General features: G+C 42.3%; 1 protein-coding gene, 1 non-coding gene and 1 pseudogene across 2 annotated transcripts; 2 read left to right on the forward strand and 1 right to left on the reverse strand.

Annotated features, from left to right (window-relative positions):
• Positions 1-6,931: 6,931 nt before the first annotated feature.
• Positions 6,932-7,034, forward strand: LOC116536169. Its single transcript, XR_004262508.1, has one exon. It is a non-coding gene; the product is annotated as a U6 spliceosomal RNA (small nuclear RNA).
• Positions 7,035-11,230: 4,196 nt separating this feature from the next.
• On the forward strand, positions 11,231-12,847 carry LOC116536108 (annotated as a pseudogene).
• Positions 12,848-18,749: 5,902 nt separating this feature from the next.
• On the reverse strand, positions 18,750-22,381 carry TIMM8A (translocase of inner mitochondrial membrane 8A). The gene is made up of 2 exons (XM_032257799.1): positions 21,913-22,381; positions 18,750-19,757 (listed from the first exon to the last, which is right to left on the reverse strand). Exons 1-2 carry the CDS (start codon positions 22,042-22,044, stop codon positions 19,596-19,598), a joined length of 294 nt encoding a protein of 97 aa, XP_032113690.1. The 5' UTR covers positions 22,045-22,381; the 3' UTR covers positions 18,750-19,595.
• Positions 22,382-22,417: the final 36 nt, after the last annotated feature.

Raw genomic sequence — 22,417 nt, forward strand, 5'->3', positions numbered from 1 at the left:
GCCTGGGGAAAGAGGTAACAGTCAGAACAAATAATAGACTGAAGGAAGGAGGAAGATCGGAAAAGAAATATGTGGAGAAATAAGGGCTTTTAACAGCTCCTGTGTATACCAGAGAGTTGAAAAAGCCGCATGCATGCTAAGCGCTGGAAATACGCTCAGAAAAGCCTGAGAAGAACCTAAGTTTTCACCTCTGGCTGATGTCAGGATCCATGTAAGCAGGAACTGAACACCAAGGGAGAGTTGTAAACAAGCTGGCTAGGCATGGAGGAAGTCCCCCAATACAAAACCAGTCTGAAAACAGGGCAATTTTTTCATCTTCTTTTTTCTTTTATTCCACTTATAAAACAAGATATTTACATGTCTTTTTATAAAATGTAAATGCATGTTGACCACAAAAAGTTTTAAAAAATGCAGAGGCTGAGCACGGTGGCCTCTGTATTCACTCTGCTGTTCAGGCCAGAGTGCATCCCCTTTTTTCACTTATTTTTATTTTTTGTGTGTACACCGTAGATGTATATGTTTATGGGGTATGCGAGATATTTTTGATAAGACATGTGCATAATAATCTCATCAGGGTAAATAGAGTACCCATCACCTCAAGCGTTTATCCTTCGCATTACAAACAATCCAATTATACTGTTTTCATTATTTTTAAATGTACAATTAAATTATTGTTGACTATAGTCACCTTGTTGTGCTATCAAATGCTAGGTCTTATTCATTCTTTCTATTTTTTGTATTCAATAGCCATCCTCACTTCCCCTCCACTCGCCCACCACCCTTCCCAGCCCTTGGTAGCCATCCTTCTACTCTGTATCTCTATGAGTTCAATTGTTTTACGTTTTAGCTCCCGCAAATAAGTGAGAACTTGTGCAGTTTGTCTTTCTGTGCCTGACTTATTTCACTTAACATAATCACCTCCAGGTACATCCAAGTTGTTGCAAATGAAAAGATCTCACTTTTTTTTGTTTTAAGACTCAATTTTATATTTATTTATTATTTATTTCTTCATTTGAGATGGAGTCTTACTCTGCTGTTCGGGCCAGAGTGCAATGGCTTGATCTCGGCTCACTGCAACCTCTGCCTCCCCAGTTCAAGTAATTATCCTGCCTCACCCTCTTGAGTAGTTAGGATTACAGGCATGCGACACCACACCCAGCTAATTTTTATATTTTTAGTAGAGATGGGGTTTCACCATGTTGGTCAGACTGGTCTCGAACTCCTGACCTCGTGATCTGCCTACCTCAGCCTCCCAAAGTGCTGGGATTACAGCCACCATGCCCAGTCAAGATCTTACTCTTTTTATGGCTGGATAGTACTCTATTTTGTATATGTACCACATTTTCTTTATCTATTCATCTACTGATGAACATTTAGGTTGCTTCCAAATCTTGGCTATTGTGAAATAATGCTGCAGTAAACATGAGAATACAGGTATGTGTTCAATATACTGATTTCCTTTCTTTAGGGTATATGCCCAGAAGTGGGATCGCTGGATCGTATAGTAGCTCTAATGTTAATTTTTTGAGGAAATGTCCAAACTGTTCTCCATAGTGGGTGTACTAATTTACATTCCCACTGACAGTGTACGAGGGTTCCCTTTTCGCCACATCCTCACCAGCATTTGTTATTGCCTGTTTTTTGGATAAAAATCAGTTTAACTGGGGTAAGATGGTATCTCGTTACATTTTTTTCCGTTTTTTTTTTTTTTTTGGTTTTTTTTTTTGTTGTTGTTGTTGTTGTTTTTAGACGAAGTCTTCCTCTGTCACCCAGGCTGGAGTGCGATGGCACGATCTAGGCTCACTGCAACCTCCACCTCCTGGGTTCAAGCAATTCTCCTGTCTCAGTCTCCTGAGTAGCTGCGATTACAGGTGTGCACCACCATGCTCAGCTAATTTTTTTTTGTATTTTTAGTAGAGACAGGGTTCACCATATTGGCCAGGCTGGTCTCGAACTCCTGACTTCAAGTGATTCAATTGCCTCAGCCTCCCAAAGTGCTGGGATTACAGGCGTGAGCCATCGCGCCTGGCCAGTATCTCAACATAATTTTGATTTTCATTTCTCTGATGATCAGTGATGTTGAGCACCTTTTCATAAACCTGTTTGCCATTGGTATGTCTTCTTGTGATAAACATCTATTCAGATATTTGGCCCATTTTTAAATTGGATGATTAGATTTTTTTTCCTGTAGAGTTGTTTGAACTCCTTGCATATTCTCATTATTAATCACTTGTCAGATGAGCAGTTTGCAAATATTCTCCCATTCTGTGGGTTGTTTCTTCACTTTGTTGATTGTTTTCTTTGTTGTGCAAAAGCTTTTTAACTTGATATGATTGCATTTGTCCACTTTTGCTTTGGCTGTCTGTGCTTGTGGAATATTAAAGAAATCTTTGCTCAGTCCAATATCCTGGACAGTTTCCCCAGGGTTTTCTTGTAGTAGTTTCATGGTTCTAGGTCTTGGATTTAAGTCTTTAATTCATTTTGATTTGATTTTTGTAGATGGTGACAGGAATCTAGTTTCATTCTTTCTGCTTATGAATATCCAGTTTTCCCAGCATCATTTATTGAAGAGACTGTCTTTTCCCCAGCACATTTTATTGGCACCTTTGTTGAAAATGAGTTTGCTGTAGATGTACGGATTTGTTTCTGGGTACTCTAGTCTGTTCCATTGGTCTACTTCTCTGTCTTTATGCCAGTACCATGTTGTTTTGGTTACTGTAGCTATGTAGTATAATTTTAAGTCAGGTAATGTAATTCCTCCAGTTTTGTTCTTTATGCTCGGAATGGTTTTGGCTATTCTTGGTCTTTTATGGTTGCATATAAATTTTAGGATTCTTTTCTATTTCTGTGAATAATGTCATTGGTATTCTGACAAGGATTGCATTGATTCTATAGATAGCTTTGGATAGTATTGACATTTTAACAACATTTATTCTACCAATTCATGAAAATGGAATCTTTTCATTTTTTGTGTCCTCTTCAAGTTCTTGCATCAATGTTTTATATTAGGTTGGTGCAAAAATAATTGCAGTTTTTGACATTAATAGTAATGGCAGCTGGCTGCGGTGGCTCAGGCTTGTAGTGTCAGCACTTTAGAAGGCCAAGGCGGGTGGATCACTTGACATCAGGAGTTTGAAACCAGTCTGGCCAACATGGCAAAACCCCGCCTCTACTAAAAATACAAAAATTAGCCAGGTGTGGTGGCCTATGCCTGTATTCCCAGCTACTCAGGAGACCCAGGCAGGAGAATCACTTGAACCCTGGAGGCAGAAGTTGTAATGAATACACCACTGCACTCCAACCTGGGTGACAGAGCAAGACTCTGTCTAAAAAAAACCAAAAAACCAAAAAACAAGTAATGACAAAAACTGCAATTACTTTTGCACCAACCCAATAGTTTTCTTTGTAGAGATCTTTCACTTTTTTGTTAATTCCTAGTTTTTTGTTTTGTTTTGTTTTGTTTTGTAGCTATTGTAAATGTAATTGTTTTCTTGATTGCTTTTTCAAATTGTTTACTGTTGGCATATAGAAATGCTACCGATTTTTGTATGCTAATTTTGTATTCTGCAACTTTACTGAATTTATCAGTTCTAATAGTTTTTTAGTGGAGTCTTTGGGTTTTTCCAAATATAAGATTATATTATCTGCAAACAAGGGTAATTGGACTTCTTCCTTTACAATTTGGATGCCCTTTTAATCTTTCTCTTCTTTGATTACTCTAGCCAGGACTTCCAGTACTATGTTGAACAACAGTGGTGACAGTAGGTGTCCTTGTTGTGTTCCACATCTTAGAGGAAAAGCTTTCAATTCTTCCCCATTCAGTGTGATAATAACTGGGTCTGTCATATATCACCTTTATTATGTTGAGGTATGTTCCTTCTATGCCTAGTTTTTTGAGGGTTTTTATCATGAACAAATACTGAATTTTATCAAATGCTTTTTCAGCAATTGAAATCATCATACAAATACATATATATATGTATATATGTGTATATATATGTATATATATGTGTGTATATATATATATATATATACACATATATTTTTTTTTAGATGGAGTCTCACTCTGTCGCCCAGGCTGGAGTGCAGTGGCACGATCTCAGCTCACTGCAACCTCCACCTCCCAGGTTCAAGCGATTCTCCTGTGCCTCAGCCTCCTTAGTAGCTGGGATTACAGGTATGTGCCACCATGCCCGGCTATTTTTTTTTTAATTTTTAGTAGAGATGGGGTTTCATCATGTTGGCCAGGCTTGTCTTGAACTCTCTACTTCAAGTGATCCACCCGCCTCAGCCTCCCAAAGTGCTGATATTACAGATGTGAGCTACTGCACCCAGCATTTTGTATAGTTTCTAAAATCCCTTTCATCATTGATTTCTAGTTTTATTCCATTGTGGTCAGAGAAGATGCTTGATGTTATTTCAATGTTTACAAATGTTTGGGGCCCGGCGCAGTGGCTTACGCCTGTAATCCCAGCACTTTGGAAGGCTGAAGCAGGTGGATCACGAGGCCAGGAGTTTGAGACCAGCCTGGCCAATATGGTGAAAAGCCATCTGTACTAAAAATACAAAAATTAACCAGGCGTGGTGGCACTCGCCTGTAGTCCCAACTACTCAGGAGTCTGAGGCAAAAGAATTGCTTGAACTGGGGAGGCAGACATTGCAGCTAGCCGAAATCACGCCACTGCACTCCAGGCTGGGTGACAGAGCGAGACTCCATCTCAAACAAACAACAAAAAAATGTTTTTAAGACTTGCTTTGTGACTTAACATATGGTTGTCCTTGAGAATGACCAATGTGCTAAAAGAAGAATGTGTATATTGCAGCTGTTGGATGAAATGTTTTGTAAATATCTATTAGATCCACTTTTTCTATAGTGCAGATTAAGTCTGACATTTCTTTGTTGGTTTTCTATCTGGAAAATCTGTCCAATGCTGAAAATGGGATATTGAAGCCATGATTGTGCCATTGCACTCTAGCCTGGGCAACATCGAAACATCCCATCTCTAAAAAAAAAAGAAGAAGAAAAAAAAGAAGATGTGCTATATATACACAGTGGAATACTATATAGCCATAAAAAAGAATGAAATTGTGTCATTTGTAGCAACATAAATGAAACTAATGGAACTAACTGGATGTTATATGTTACATGAAATAAGCCAGGCACAGAAAGACAAATACTATATATTCTCACTCATATGTTGGAAATGAAAAAAGTTGACCCCATGGAAATAGAGAATGGAATTATAGATACCAGAGGCTGGAAAAGGTGTGTGGGTGGCAGGGGGTGATGAAAAGAGGTTTGTTAATGGATCCAGTCATACAGTTAGAAGAAATATGTTCTAATGTTCCATAACAGAGCAGGGTCACTAGAGTTAGCAAAAATATATTGTATATTTCAAAGTAGCTAGAAGAGAGTACTTGAAATGTTACCAACATATAGAAATGACATGCCAGGCTGGGTGCGGTGGCTCACACCTGTAATCCCAGCACTTTGGGAGGCCAAGGTGAGGAGATCACAAGGTCAGGAGTTTGAGACCAGCCTGGCTAATATGGTGAAACCCTGTCTCTACTAAAAATACAAAAATTAGCTGGGCATGGTTATGGGCACCTGTAGTCCCAGTTACTTGGGAGGCTGAGGCAGGAGAATCGCTTGAACCCAGGAGGCGGAGGTTGCAATGAGACAAGATTGCGCCATTGCTCTCCAGCCTGGGTGCTAGAGTGAGACCCTGACTCAAAAAAAAAAAAAAAAAAAATTACTTGCCCGGCGCGGTGGCTCACGCCTGTAATCCCAGCACTTTGGGAGGCCGAGGCGGGTGGATCACGAGGTCAAGTGATCGAGACCATCCTGGTCAACATGGTGAAACCCCGTCTCTACTAAAAATAAAAAAAATTAGCTGGGCATGGTGGCGCATGCCTGTAATCCCAGCGACTCAGGAGGCTGAGGCAGGAGAATTGCCTGAACCCAGGAGGCGGAGGTTGCGGTGAGCCGAGATCGCGCCATTGCACTCCAGCCTGGGCAACAAGAGCGAAACTCCGTCTCAAAAAAAAAAAAAAAAAAAAAAATTACCTAATGGGTACAGTATACACAATTTGAGTGATGGTTGCACTTTAAAGTCCAAACTTCTGGCCAGGCATGGTGGCGCACGCCTGTAATCCCAGCATTTTGGGAGACTGAGGTGGGTGGATCACCTGAGGTCAGGAGTTCGAGACCAGCTTGACCAATATGGTGAAACCCCATCTTTAAAATAAATAAATAAATAAAGTCCAAACTTCACCACTACACAGTATATCCATGTAACAAAACTGCATTCGTATCCTCAAATCTGTAAAAATAAAATAAAATAATGTCTTGTTTTTTCTTATGTTTTCAATTATATCTTTAATTATTTTAAGCATAGTTATTTTACAGTGTTTATCAGATAAGTCTGCATATTTTGGGGTCTAATTCTATTTGTGTGTCTTCAGACATTTGATTATGGTGTGGTGTTTTTTGTGTGTTTTATAATTTTTTATTTTAAATTATGTTCAGTGCAGCTTTACTTGTGAGGATCTTGTGAAAGATATGTCTCTCTACAGCTGTTTTATGTTGCTTCTGCCAGGTAGGAATAACAATAGTTATACTTTTAAGTGAGTATACACTTTACACTCATTTTTTGGTGTAGAAGGTTCCTGGACATTATAGAAGGTATACGTTTTGAATCCCAAACCCATGTGAAAGCAGGCCTCAGAGGGAGACCTTTTTTCTACCTTCTTAGAGACCAGGTTGTCATCCTATGCTAGTGAATGAATTTTTGTCTAGTTCGACCTTATTGAAGGTGTAGTCCTTTAAAAGTCCCAACTTTCTACAGGTATGTTCCACCCCGCTGCCTTACTTAGGCCCAAGGCTCTGTCTCCTGTCTCTACAAGGCCATCAAAACCTAAGCACCTGGGCGTGTTTCGACAGCACCTGTACTGTAATTGAAATGATGCAGAGATGATTAGCATGATCCCTGCACAAGGATGACACGCAAATCTGTGAAGTGTTCTATATTTTTTAAAAAAGGTAGGGGGGATCATGGCAGATGGGAGGCAGGACTAGATTGCAGCTCCAACTTGGATGAACAGAGCAGCATGTGGAGCTCACATCATGAATTTTTGCTCCAGAACAACTGCAGGAATAAATCAGGAAACCCAAGAGGACCCACAGACCCTCTGAAGGAAGTGGACTGTTCTTGCAGGACCCAGGAGACACCCCAAATACTGTGAGTGCCCAAACTGTGGAAGTGGGAAAGGGAGATTGTCTGCCCCCAAACACACACCCCTGCTGGAGAAACTGAAGGCCTAGATTATGGGAGAAGATTCTGACCTTACCTGGAGCTGAGTCAATTTAGATAGCCAAGTGAAATACAGGAGTAGAGGAAGCAGTGGGAAAAGTCCTGTGAGCTCACTGGGTCCCCTAGCAAACCATTTCTGCCTGGCCTTACAGGGGTCCTTCAGTAGGGTGGCCAGAGGCACTTGGAAAAGGTCACAGGGAGAAGGAACTCTCCAGCTGAACTTTGTAATAATTTGAACTGAAGCTGGGCGAAGTGGCTCATGCCTGTAATCCTAGCACTTTGGGAGGGCGAGGCGGGTGAATCATCTGAGGTCAGGAGTTCGAGACCAGCCTGGCTAACATGGTGAAACTCGTGTCTACAAAAAATAAAAAAAATTAGCCAGGTGTGGTGGCACGTGCCTGTAATCCCAGCTACTTGGGAGGCTGAGGCAGGAGAATTGCTTGAACCTTGGAGGCAGAGGTTGCAGTGAGCCGATATCATACCACTGCACTCCAGCCTGGGTGACAGAGCAAAGCTCCATCTTAAAACCTTCAGAACTATGCAGCTGCTATGGGAGATGGGGGTGAGGAACCTTCAAAACTATGCTAATACATGGGAATTAAATAACCTGTTCCTGAATGATCATTGGGTCAAAAATGAAATCAAGATGAAAAATAAAAAAAATTTCAAACTGAATGATAATAGTGATACAGTCTATCAAAACCTCTGGGATGGCTGGGCACAGTGGCTCACGCCTGTAATCTCAGCACTTTGGGAGGCTGAGGTGGGTGGATCACCTGAGGTCAAGAGTTTGACACCAGCCTGGCCAACATGGTGAAATCCCGTGTCTACTAAAAATACAAAAATCAGCTGGGCATCGTGGCAGGTGCCTGTAATCCCAGCTACTCAGGAGGCTGAGGCATGAGAATCACTTGAACCCAGAAGGCGGAGGTTGCAGTGAACTGTACTCCAGCCTGGGCAACGGAGCGAGACTGTGTCTCAAAAACAAAAACCAAACACACAAACAAATAAACTGTCGACAGTTTATTTGTTTGTGTATATATGTGTGTGTGTGTGTGTGTGTGTGTGTGTGTGTGTATATATATATAAATTGAGAACCATTAATTTGATCAAGACTCTCATACCCATCCAGAATAAAATCTAAACTCCTTAGCATGGCATAACTATGTAGTCCATGTCTACCTTCTGATTTTCATTTCTAAAGATTCTTTGATGTCTACCTTGCATTTAAATTGCACCAGATTACTAGAACTTCCCCTAGATTCTACATATTAGACCTAAACTTGTGATTCGTTTTTTTTTAAGACAGAGTTTCACTCTTATCTCCTAGGCTGGAGTGCAATGGTGTGATCTCAGCTCTGCAACCTCTGCCTCCCAGGTTCAAGAGATTCTCCTGTCTGAGCCTCCCAAGTAGCTGGGATTACAAGCATGCACCACCACGCCCGGCTAATTTTTTGTATTTTTAATAGAGTTAGGGTTTCACCATGTTAACCAAGCTGATCTCAAACAACTGACCTCAAATGATATGCCTACCTCAGCCTCCCAAAATGCTGGTATTGGAAGTGTGAGCCACCATGCCCAGCCAAGTTGCTGCCATATATGTATATATATGGGGATGTATTTATTTATTTATTTATTTTGAGATGGAATTTCTCTCTTGTTGTCCAGGCTGAAGTGCAATGGCACGATCTCGGCTCACTGCAACCTCCTGGGCCAAGCAATTCTCCTGCCTCAGCCTCCTGAGTAGCTGGGATTACAGGCATGTGCTACCATGCCTGGCTAATTTTGTATTTTTAGTACAGATGGGGTTTCACCATGTTGGTGAGGCTGGTCTCGAACTCCTGACCACAAGTTATCGTCCCGCCTCGGCCTCCCAAAGTGCTGGGATTACAGGTGTGAGCAACCACGCCTGGCCTGGAAGGGATGTTTAGAGATATATTGATAAGTTGCAGAATGCACTGAACCCATCAGCTTTTACAAGGGATTTCCCTTTCAGTCTCAAAATATTTTGAGAGGTTGGTAATTTCTTTATCAATTTTTTTCTGAAATAAAATTAATTAGCATCCATTATAAAAACTTTAAAACCACAGTAGGGTAAAAATAGGATATATAGGAAATCCTTTGCACTCCCCTCATTTAGTTCTTCATGGAATTAATGATCATTAATATTTTCTTGTTTACTCTTTCAGAACTCCATTTATTAGTGAAAATGATGTCATATAAAACGTCTTAGCTAGACTCAGGAGGGTGAGGCAGGAGAACCACTTGAAACCGGAGGTAGAGGCCACGAGCTGAGACCACACCACTGCACCACACTCCAGCCTTGGTGACAGAGCGAGACAAAAAAAAGAAGAAGAAGAAGGAAAAAGAAAAAATGTCTTAGCCAGGCACAATGGCTCATGCTTGTAATTACAGCACTTCTGGAGGCCAAGGTGGGAAGCTTCCCCCGAGGATAGGAGTTTGAGACCAGCCTTGGCAACTCAGAGAGACCCCATCTCTTGTTTTTTTCTATGCTTTCTCTTAGACATTTCTTTCTGTTTTTACAAAACCATTGACTTACCTGTTTATGTGTCATGCCAAATTGAAAGGAGAGTGATAAACTCTCTTGTATTGCGGGGCAACTGTTTAATTTAAACTTTGCCCAGAGAGTGGCCATGAGGGATTTGCTGACTAATCTTTTCTTGGGATATTGTTTCTCATTTTCCCTTTTCCTTTTTTCTTCCTGTTCATCTTCCAGCTCCTTTTCATTTTCCTCTTTTTTTCTTGCTCTCTCTTTCTGCCTGCTTCTCCTCCTCTGTCTCTCCATTTCTGCTTTCCTTTTTGTTCGTCTTCACTGTAATTTTCATTTGCTTGTTCTGGATTTTGATCCCAAGGCATAGCTGGTTGTTTCTGTATAACAAGATCCCAACTTTTCAATTTTGTGAAATTATCACCACCTTCCAACCCTTGCTAATTTAGATCCATGTTTGTTTTGCTTTGAGTCTTCTCCCTGAGAGGCTCTGTTTGATTTTTAGAAATAAAAAAAATTATCAGTGCCAGATGGTTTTACCCCAGAAAAGTCACAATTGTGGGAAATATTTTCTGGTCAGGCGCGGTGGCTCATGCCTGTAATCTCAGCACTTTGGTAGGCCTAGGTGGGTGGATCAGCTGAGGTCAGGAGTTCAAGACCAGCCTGACCAATATGGTGAAACTACATTTCTACTAAAAATAAAAAAATTAGCCAGCCATGGTGGCAGGTGCCTGTAGTCCCAGCTACTTGGGAGGCTGAGGCAGGAGAATTGCTTGAACCCAGGAGGCAGAGGTAGCAGTGAGCCCAGATCACAGCACTGCACTCCAGCCTGAGCGACGGAGTGAGACTCCGTCTCACAAAAAAGAAAGAAAGAAAAAGAAAATATTTTCAATGAGTTTGTTTCTATTAAACCAAGAAAGTAGAATTTAATAAACTCTAGTTTTGGCGTAAATAACATGTTTTAAACTTAACTGCTGTGAGTTTTATCTATTTTTCAGTATTTTCTCAACTGCTTTAATGTTCTGGAAAAAAGTTAACTATTCAAGAATACATAAAAGCATGTATATGGAATCTATATTTTGCCTTTTGTCTCAGGCTCCAATATGGCTCAGTATGGCACTGTTACTGGTACTGTCTTTATTAAAAATCTTGATATTTTGTTCATTATGGACTTTTGCATTAATTTTATTTTTTAAATATTTCATTAAAACATCATTCCTCTTGATAACTGAGTTTTTTGGTACCCCCTTGAATTTTGCATGTGAAGCAAGTGCCTCATTCACCCCACCCTACTCCCGGCCCTCCTTGCGGTCCTTAGATATAAATAATCTATTTGATATGCCAGTGTTGTGTGGGAAGTATAATTCTTTTTTTAAAAAAATTGGCCGGAACCGCCATCTTCCAGTAATTTGCCAAAATGATAAACACAAAGGAAAAGAGGAGAGGCACACGATAGATATTCTCCAGGCCTTTTAGAAAACATGGAGTTGTTCTTTTGGCTATGTGCATGTGAATCTATAAGAGAACTAGAAATCAAAACCATATTGAGGTACCATCTCACACCAGCTAGAATAGCTATCATTAAAACATCTGGTGGAAACAACAGATGCTGGAGAGGATGTGGAGATATATGAACACTTTTACATGGTTGGTGGGAGTGTAAATTAGCTCAACCATTGTGGAAGACAGTGTGGCGATTCCTCAAGGACCTAGAAATAGAAATTCCATTTGACCCAGCAATCCCATTACTGGGTATATATCCATAGGATTATAAATCGTTCTATTATGAAGACACATGTACACATATGTTCATTGTGGCACAGTTTACAATAGCAAAGACCTGGAACCAACCCAAATGCCCATTAGTGATAGACTGGACAAGGAAAACGTGGCACATATACTCCATGGAATACTATGTAGCCATAAAAAATGATGAGTTCTCTGCATTGATAATGAAGCAAAAATAAATAAATAAGAAAAAATGGTAAGTTCATGTCCTTTGTAGGGACATGGATGAATCTAGAACCATCATTCTCAGCAAACTGACGCAAGAACGGAAAATCAAACACCACGTGTTCTCACTCTGAAGGTGGATGTTGAACAATGAGAACACATGGACACAGGGAGGGGAGCATCACACACTGGGGTCTGTTGGAGAGGACTAGGGGAGAAACAGCGGAAGGTAGGGAGGTTAGGGAGGGATAACATGGGGAGAAATGCCAGATATAGATGACGGGGGTATGGAGGCAGCAAACCACATTGCCATGTATGTACCTATGCAACAATCCTGCATGATCTGCACATGTACCCCAGAACCTATAAGTACAATTTTATATATATATATATATATATATTAGAAAAAAACAAAAACAAACAAAATATATATATATATATATATTGAAAGAAAAAGAAAGGACATATTATTAGCTAGACATGGTAGCGCACGCCTGTAGTCCCAGCTACTCAGGAGGCTGAAGCAGGAGAATCGCTTGAACTCGGGAGGCAGAGGTTGCAGTGAGCCGAGAACACGCCACTGCACTCCAGCCTGGACGACAGAGGGACACTCTGTCTCAAAAAAAAAAAAAAAAAAGACGATTTTGTAGACATCAAGGGAATGTGTACTATTCAAAAAAGGAATGTCCCAAAAGTGTGACAATGGCAAAACTGTTGCGTGTCTACAATGTTACCCAGCGTGCTGTTGGCATTATTGTAAACAAAGAAACTAGGGGCAAGATTCTTGCCAAGAGGATTAATGTGCGGATTGAATACATTAAGTGCTCTAAGAGACAAGATAGCTTCCTGAAATTCAAGAGGAAAAATGATCAGAAAAAGAAGAAAGCCAAAAAGAGAGGTACCTGGGTTCAACTGAAGTGCCAGGCTGCTCCAACCAGAGAAGTGTACTTTGTGAGAACCAATTGGAAAGGAGCCTGGGCTGCTGGAACCTACCCCTTATGAATTCTTGCATAATAGGTGCAAAAACATAAAAGATCTCTGCACTGTAAAAGTATTTCTCTTCATTAAGTAGAAGCATACTGTCCTCTCCCCCAATATTTAAAGCAAATTTTAATACAATCCTAATTCATTGTGCAATGTCCTTACTATTCAAATTTAATGTATTTCTTGCTGAAAGAGGTGGTTAGAAATGGCCAGATATTATTTATGAAATATTTGTATTTGTTTGAAGATAGTCCTTTTAAAACATCATGGAAGAAATAAAATAATTCACAAAAAAAAAAAAAAAAGAATCTATTTGAGACTTGTCAGTATCTGAAGGTATTGTAGTTGAAATATAGGGTTTGTTTGTTTGTTTGTTTGTTTTGAGATGGAGTCTTGCTCTGTCGTCCAGGCTGGAGCGCAATGGCACAATCCCGGCTCGCTGCAACTTCCGCCTCCCAGGTTCAAGCGATTCTCCTGCCTCAGCCTCCTGAGTATCTGGGATTACAGGCGCGCGCCACCATGCCTGGCTAATTTTTGTATTTTTAGTAGAGATGAGGTTTCACCATGTTGGTCAGGCTGTTCTCAAACTCCTGACCTTGTAATCCACCCGCCTCAGCCTCCCGAAGTGTTGGGATTACAGGCGTGAGCCACTGCGCCTGGCAAAATATAGGGTTTTTATTCCTAAAAGTGGTTTCTATCACACATCTCCACTTTTTTCTTGAGATGGAGTCTCTCTCTGTCGCCCAGGCTGGAGTGCAATGGTGTGGTCTCGGCTTCGCTCACTGCAACCTCCGCCTCCCAGGTTCAAGTGATTCTCTTGCCTCAGAGTCTCCCGTAGCTGGGATTACAGGCATGTGCCACCACACCTGGCTAATTTTTGTATTTTTAGTAGAGATGGGCTTTCAACATGTTGGCCAGGCTGGTCTTGAACTCCTGACCTTGTGATCTGCCTGCCCCGGCCTCTGAAAGAGCTGGGATTACAGGCGTGAGCCACTGCGCGGAGCCCATCCCCATTTTCTAGTACAGTTTATAGTGCTGAAATGGAGAGAAATTTTGTTTTTTTATTTTTTTAATAATATTTATTTTTTTCTGAATCTGTAATTCATTCACAAGATTCAAAATTCAAAAGGCATAAAAAAACAACATATGGTAAAAAATCTCCCACCCCCTACCCGCAACCACCTAGTTCTTTTCCCTAGAGGCAATCAATGTTAACAATATTCTTCAAGAATTAATTTATGTTTATTGAAACAAATGTGTACATATATTTTAATCCCCCCCCTTTTTACACAATGGTAACATACTGCGTCTTTAATCTTGCTTTTTAAATTTAACCATATGTATTGGAGCTCATTCCATAATGGTTTATAAAGAAGTTTGTGATGGTTAATACCGAGTGTCAACTTGATTGGATTGAAGGATACGAAGTATTGATCCTAGGTGTGTCTGTGAGGGTGTTGCCAAAAGAGATTAACATTTGAGTCAGTGGGCTGCTATTCCTTGGAAATGGCAAGTGGGTCATGGCAGTAGTAGGGAAAAGTACATATCGTGGGAATGGCTGCAGTCCAGCCTTGGCAACAGAGACCTCATCTCAAAAAACAAAAACAAAAACAAAAACAAAAGGTATTGCTGGCCAGGCACAGTGGCTCACACCTGCTGTAATCCCAGCACTTTGGGAGGCCAAGGCGGGTAGCCCACCAGAGGTCAGCAGTTCGAGACCAGCCTGGCCAACGTGGTGAAACCCCATCTCCACTAAAAATACAAAAATTAGCCAAGTGTGGTTGTGGGTGCCTGTGGGTGCTGGTAATCCCAGCTACTCGGGAGGTGGAGGCAGGAGAATTGCTTCAACCTGGGAGGTGAAGGATGCAGTGAGCTGAGATGGCGACATTGCACTCCAGCCTGGGTGACAAAAGCAGAGCGAAACTCCGTCTAAAAAAATAAATAAAAGGGTATTGCTACCCTATGGGGAAAAATTGGTTTTTAAGAAAAGGACCATCTACTGTTTTCCATTACTCCATGTAAAGACTGTTTTACCTGGAGTTTATTGATTTGTTAACTTTAGAGCTCAAATTCCTTATGGAGTTTATTGTAAATAAATAGCAAGTTTTTGCTTGATTTCCTTCTGTTATCCCTAATGATTGTACGTAGACTCAGTTTCAGAGTGTGCTTGGTAGAATGTGGAAGCTTGAAGACAGAGCCTTAGGCACCACTGGCAGTGCAAGTGGGTGAGGACACAACAGTAGGCAGGCTTCCAGAAACCCACCACCAGAACTGCTTGGCTTTTCTGTTTTACATATCAGATCAGGCGTTTTTTTCTGTAATCCTTTTTTTTTTTTCTTTTTAGTTTCTCTCTTGTTGCCCAAGCTGGAGTGCAATGGAGCTCTCTCGGTTCACCGCAACCTCCACCTCCTGGGTTCAAACGATTCTCCTGCCTCAGCCTCCTGAGTAGCTGGGATTACAGGCATGCACCACCACACCTGGCTAATTTTTTTTGTATTTTTAGTAGAGATGGGGTTTCTCCGTGTTGGTCAGACTGGTCTCAAACTCCCGACCTCATGTCTGCCTGCCTCAGCCTCCCAAAGTCCTGGGATTAAAGGTGTGAGCCACTGTGCCTGGCCACATATCAGGCTTCTAGGTGAGATTTCATTTCATGAAAAGGGTCTGCTAATCCAATTCTATTGTTTTACAATTGAGTTTTGAATTTTCTACCTTGAATATTTGAAATGAAGACTTTGAATGTCATCAGGGCTAACAGTACCACCTATCAAGGTTCTGAAAATGCATTTCTGAGACTGACAAAACAAACCAAAGTCCAAATTGTTGCTTTGGGAACTTTTTTTTTTTTTTTTTTTTTTTGAGACACAGTCTCGCTCTGCCACCCAGGCTGGAGTGCAGTGGCATGATCTCGGCTCACTGCAACCTCCACCTCCCAGGTTCAAGCAATTCTCTTGCTTCAGCCTCCCCAGTAGCTGGGATTACAGGTGCCTTCCACTACACCCAGCTAATTTTTTGTATTTTTAGTAGAGATGGGGTTTCACCATGTTGGCCAGGCTGGTCTTGAACTCCTGACCTCATGATTAGCCCGCCTCGGCCTCCCAAAGTGCTGGGATTACAGGCTTAAGCCACTGCACCTGGCCAAGGGAGTTTTTAGCTTCTTTGAAGGCAGGGGCAAATGTTACATCTTTTCTTTTCCATTGTCTTGTGCTCAGTAGTGTCAAAACACATAATTGGTGCTCAAGCATACTGTATGAATCTGACAGACCTTTTTCATTATATATATTCACTGAGCAAGCAAGCAATACTGTAAAGACATTTTTGTGTACATGTAATGAGAACACTTTAATACTAAATGAATAAGAAAAATAATATAGTAATAAATAATAAATATAATAAGGAAAAGACTAAAGAACCATTCTCTATGACTTGAGGTTTTAAGAACACATTTTCTTTTTTTTTTTTTTTTTTTGAGACGGAGTTTTGCCATGTTGCCCAGGTTGGAGTGCAATAATGTGGTCTCAGCTCACTGCAACCTCCGCCTCTGGGGTTCAAGCAATTCTCCTACCTCAGCCTCCCAAGTAGCTGGGATTACAGGCACCCGCCACCAAGCCTGGCTAATTTTTGTTTTTAGTGGAGATGAGATTTCACTAGACTGGCCAGGCTGGTCCTGAACTCCTGATCTTAGGTGACCCACCGGCCTCGGCCTCCCAAAGTGCTGGGATAACAGGTATGAGCCACTCCACCTGGCCAAGAACACATTTTCTTTTTATTTTTGAGGCAAGGTCTCACTGCCACCCAGGCTCCAGCCTGGTGACATTTGCGTGATCATGGCTCACCTGGTGCATTGGCGTGACCATGGCTCATTGCAGCCTCAACCTCCACAGGCTCAGGTGATCCTTTCACCTCTGCCTCCCCATGTATCTGGGACTACAGGTATGTGCCCCCACACCCAACTAATTTTTGGATTTTTTTGTAGAGATGGGGTTTTGCCATGTTGCCTAGGCTGGTCTCAAACTCCTAGGCTCAAGCAGTCCTTCCATCTCAGCCTCTGGAAGTGCTGGGATTATAGGTGTGAGCCACTGTGCCCAGCTTCACATCAATTTTTGTAGGTAAAAATGTCAACAGGGACACATAGACACAAAGCATATATGCGTCTCATTTTCCTGGATTTCAAAATGCCATTATTCTTACTACTACTGCTACTGTTACAATTTCTTCACCATGTGTTGCCCAAAGAGCAGCCAAACCCAGATCCTCCTAAAATTGTTACATCATTTATCTGTTAAAATCCCTCAAATGGCTCATCTTGCTTAGTAAAAGCCCAAATTCCTTGCAATGGCCTACAAAGCCCAGTGCACACACACCCCTCACCCTGATCTATTGCATGCATTTTCCTCTAACCTTATTATTATTATTATTATTTTTGAGATCAAGTCTTGCTCTGGGCTGGGCGCAGTGGCTCATGTCTGTAATCCAAGCACTTTGGAGGTCAAGGCGGGCAGATCACCTGAGGTCGGGAGTTCAAGACCAGCCTGACCAACATGGTGAAACCCCATCTTAAAAAAAAAAAAAAAAAAAAGTCTTGCTCTGTTACCCAGAGTGGAGTGCAGTGGCACCTATGCCTCCTGGGTTTAAGCAATTCTCCTGCCTCAGACTTCCAAGTAGCTGGGATTACAGATGCCAGCCACCATGCCTGACTAATTTTTGTATTTTTTTGTAGAGACAGGGTTTCACCACATTGGCCAGGCTGGTCTTGAACTCCTGACCTCAGGTGATCCATCCACCTTGGCTTCCTAAAGTGCTGGGATTACACGCATGAGCCCACGGCACCTAGCCTTTCCAGCCTTATTTCTTACTATTCTCCTTACTCACTTCACTCCAGTCATCATGACTGTTCTCCATGGCATCATGGCAATGTAGTTCCCACTTTGGGGCCTCTGGACTTGCTGTCACTCCTGCCCTAAATGTTCTTCTCTAATACCCACAAGGTTTGGACACTTAGTTCATCTAGGTCTCTGTTGAAATGCCACCTTCCCAAGGAGGCCTTCTCAAACCACTGTATATAAAATAACCATACCCCACCAACATTCCCTAACACTCTTATTCTGTTTTCTCCATGGTACTTATTACATTGACATATTTATGTGTTTAATGTCTATCTCCCCTAAATAGACCACAAGCTCCTCAAGGGCAGGGACCTTATTTCTGTGCACTGCTGAAATCCTGTCACTAAAAACAGTGGTGCAGAGTATGCACTTATATGTTTAACTGTGTTTTCGTGATTAAAAAAAATTTCTGGCCAGGCACAGTGGCTTACGGTTGTAATCCCAGCACTTTGGGAGGCCACGGCGGGCGGATCATGAGGTCAGGAGTTCAAGACCAGCCTGACCAACATGGTGAAACCCCGTCTCTACTAAAAATACGAAAATTAGCCAGGTGTGATAGTGTGCACTTGTCATCCCAGCTACTCAGGAGGCTGAGGCAGGAGAAGTTTGAACCTGGGAGGTGGCGGTTGCAGTGAGCTGAGTTTGTGCCACTGCACTCTAGCCTAGGCAACAGAGTGAGACTCTGTCTAACCAACAACAAAAACTTCCTTGTAGTACCTTTATGGGGAAAATCTAAACAGGAACTTGAAGCTTTTAGAGATATTCATTTCCCCAGCTTTGATGGATTTGCACTAGAGGCTCCCAACAGGTAGGTCCACTTTAGGTCTATGCTCCAGTCTACAAGGATTTGAAGTAAGAGGTGAATTCAGTCAATACAACCTCTACTGTAGTCAGGGACTTGACTGCCGGCACAGAACTGCTTCCCTTCCCATCTCATCTCAAGGTTATCTTTTCTCTCAAAAAGGTCAGGAACCCCTGGAATACTATGCTATACCTTAAACAGAGCAGTTACCCAGACTGACTGACTATATTTTAGCCTTGGAATCAGCCCAAGCTAAATCTCTCCGGGTTGCAGATAATAACTGCAATAGAAAGCCTTCTCAATCACAGAGTTGAATCTTTTATAGCTTTTATTTCAGTGATCAAGATAATGCAGTAAATGGAATCTACACTGATTAACATTAGGCATGCACCTCTACCTGAAACTGCTGTCAGATTCTGATTGGCCTAAATCTTTATAACTTATTTAGGCACATCATTGAAGTTTTTTGTACCCTGATATACAGGGCAAGTTAACTTCTTCCTTGTGGCAGTCTAGTAATAAGAATTATGTTCACTGGCTGGATTCCTTTATAACTAAAGTCCTCTAGACTCTCACACTGCCTACCGTACCTTGAGACTATACTTAATATGGATATTTAAGTAAATCACCATAGAGGAAAGGGAGATCATCAGGAAAACTTAAGTGTACTGTATAAACACGCTTACAGATCTTTTTCTCCAGCATTGATAATCAAGCACAAGATAAGGACGCCAAATTATTCTTCCCCCATTACTGCCCTTTCTGATAGACAAGGATCTCCCCTGAAATCAGAAATGATTCCACACAAATGAGAAATTTTTACATATGTGGTCCCACTATCAAAATTTTAGGAAGCACTTAATGGGGCTTGGAGAAAAGCATAGTCCCATATACAGTAATATGCATCTAATAGAGTTTTCCATTCATTTGTCAATTATTTTCACAAGATTAGCATTAAAAATACAAGCAAACATAGGACCCTTGAGCTCTACAGACAAAAAAATTTGTCTTTGTTCATTCTCAGATGACAAGATATCCCAAGAGTAACAAAAGATGGGAGCCAATCTTCAATCAGCTGTTTCTTCAATCATCCCATCAACAGCTCTTCATTTCTTGAACTACTTTCCTTTTCCAAAGAGGTAATGCTGAGATCAGTCAGAAAGGCTTTCTGAGAAGACTGGCTTGGATTTCTGGGTCTGTTCCAGTCGATTCAAGATGAACTGGCTTGTATCAATGAAGCGCTCAACGCAGTTCACAAAACAGGCCTCAGCCCGACTGTCCAACTTTGGCCCAGGCTTGTCCATGCACTTCTCCTGCTCAGGACAAGATACAGAATCACAAAAGGAACTTGGAAAGAAAAGATGGTTGGGGGCAGGGGTCCCTTTTGTTCCTTAGAAAAAAAAAACTTTACCTAAAAATAGTATCTGATACGTTAATAATAGTTCACATTTGGCAGCTGACCAAGTATATAGCAATGTTCTCTAGCCTTACATTAAATTCTTATAACAACCCTATGGAATAGATATATTATAAATCCTCATTTTACAAACAGGGAAACGGTGGCACAGACATACTTTGCCCAAAGTCATAGGGCCAGATAATGGCAGTGCTGGGATATTCCAGAGCAAGAAAATGGCAAAATACAAGTGAAGTAACCTTTCAGTGAATTTGGCTGTAACTCCACAATACTGTTCGCACTAAATGCCTTCAAATTAACTACAGAATAAAAGGGTGAAAGGATAAATAATTACAGCAAGATACCCTAAAACCTACCAAAGAAGAAAAAAATCCATGACTCGAGATTCTATAACCTTGTCTACTTAAGCTAGAGATTCTTGAATCATGTCACAATGAACAGAAAATTGTATGAATTTTCCTAAAGGGTTCATAGCTTACAATTTTGTTCTTTTTTTTTCCTTTTGTTCTTTTTTTTTTGCGACAGAGTTTCACTCATGTTACCCAGGCTGGAGTGCAGTGGCATGATCTCACTGTAACCTCTACCTCCCAGGTTCAAGTGATTCTCGTGCCTCAGCTTCCTGAGTGCCTGAGATGTAGGTAGGCACCACCATGCCCAGCTAATTTTTTCTATTTTTGGTAGAGACAGGGCTTCCCCATGGTCTCGAACTCCTGACCTCAAGTGATCCACCCACCTCCCAAAGTGCTGGGATTACAGGAATGAGCCACCGCACCTGGCAGTTTACAGATTCTTTTTTTTTTGAGACAGTCTAGCTCCGTCGCCAGGCGCCAGGCTGGAGTGCAGTGGCGCGATCTCGGCTCACTGCAACCTCAGCCTCCCGGGTTCAAGCAATTCTCCTGCCTCAGCCTCCCGAGTAGCTGGGAGTAGCTGGGACTACAGGCGCACGCCACCACACCCAGATAACTTTTGTATTTTTAGTAGAGACGGGGTTTCACCATGTTGGCCAGGATGGTCTCGATCTCTTGACCTCGTGATCCGCCCGCCTCAGCCTCCCAAAGTGCTGGGATTACAGGTGTGGGCTACTGCGCCCGGCCGGATTCTTACAATAGTACTTAACCACATGTCCTCGTGGCCCCAAAGTAACTAATCACAGATATTTTTCAAAAAGGATGAAAGCACTCTGGTACGTGGCAGATCATAGTTAAGTAAGCATCTGGTGTCATAGTCCAGCAATACCCTGAGTTTATGGAAAAGAGTCTACGGAAACGAATAAGTGTATATAGTTCAAGTTAAGTGGTTCAAAAATCTCGTTCGTTATTCTCTGCCATGTACACAAGCCTCGGACTCTCTAATTCCAAGGAAAAGTATCCTTGGCCTCTGAATTCTGTAAATTTTGTATATTAAGGGAGGGCTGTCCTTGGCAACCAGAACACATTATTGTCAGGCTGCAAATGCCTTCCACCCTTTTGCCAAAGTCCCCTAACAGGGCAGGCTCAATTCCTCAACCTTCAGACCCGAAACGGCTTGGTATTACACAACAATCCAACAAGACAGCAAATACGTATGTACGTTGGAAGAGATTACACCACTTTTATACTTAGTAGGCTGGAGCCACTCATTTCTCAGCGGAGAGGGTTAGAACTGAGTAATGAAGGTGAATCCCGAGGAGTCCAGGAATAGCAGATTCACTGACTCTCTGGGACTCGGGCTGCCAAAAATAAAATCCCAGTACTGGGGGATCCGATCAGTCTTGGTGACCAGCACTAGGCAGCTTCAACCTCGGGTGCCTGAAAGTGATGGGTGTCCAGTGGCATAAGTCTTCTTTGATACCCAGTCCTCTGGACCAACAAAACGGAGGTCCGGTATGACTGTCACCTGAGAAGTGGAGTCACCCTTCTACCATCTGGCTAAGCCACAGCAACCTGAGAAAATCAAGGGGTGCTGCCAGGTGCCCGCCCCTCCCCGAATCCCCGACGTTGTCGCGAGTCCCGCGGGACAAGGACAGAAGGAAAGTAGGCACAGTGTTGAGGTCCCAGCCCCAGGCTCCTCACCCAACAAAGTTCAGTCATCTGGTGCACCAACTGCTGGAAGCGCTGCTTTTGAGTCTCTACCTCGATGAAATGCTGCAACTGCGGGTCCACTGCACCCAAACCCGCCGCGGAGGAAGAGGAGGAGGAATCCATCCCAGGGCGACCACGCTTGCAGAGACGAACTCTGTACCAACTAACCGACCTTCACGTGTCTCCGCGACGGAACCGGAATCACAGCTCGCTGCCTCCGGGACCGCCCCGTGAGTGCGCTGCGTCTGCGCGAGGCCGGCGCTCACGTTCACCACGCCGCCTCCTATGCCGCGGCGCCGGCGCTGCGCTGCGCTCAGCTCCCCAAGCTGGCGGATCAGACTCCCTGAAGTCTGCAATCCCGCAACCCCACAGCCCTATGGTTGCGCCCAGGCTTGCGTCTTGAGATCGCCGGGCTTGCACCCCAGAGCCGAGGTGCTATTGAGATGTTATTCCAAAAAGAAAAGAAAGGAGAAAAGGAAGTTACCTCAGACCACGT

This window comes from Sapajus apella, unplaced genomic scaffold (assembly GCF_009761245.1).
Source record: "Sapajus apella isolate SASKATOON/1434 unplaced genomic scaffold, GSC_monkey_1.0 scaffold98, whole genome shotgun sequence".
Classification (NCBI taxonomy): domain Eukaryota; kingdom Metazoa; phylum Chordata; class Mammalia; order Primates; family Cebidae; genus Sapajus; species Sapajus apella.

Coding starts and splice junctions, on each gene's coding strand:
- TIMM8A (XM_032257799.1), bottom strand. CDS start 22,044: ATGGATTCCTCCTCCTCTTCCTCCGCGGCGGGTTTGGGTGCAGTGGAC. Junction 19,758..21,912: donor AGATGACTGAACTTTGTTGG/GTGAGGAGCCTG, acceptor TGTCCTGAGCAG/GAGAAGTGCATGGACAAGCC.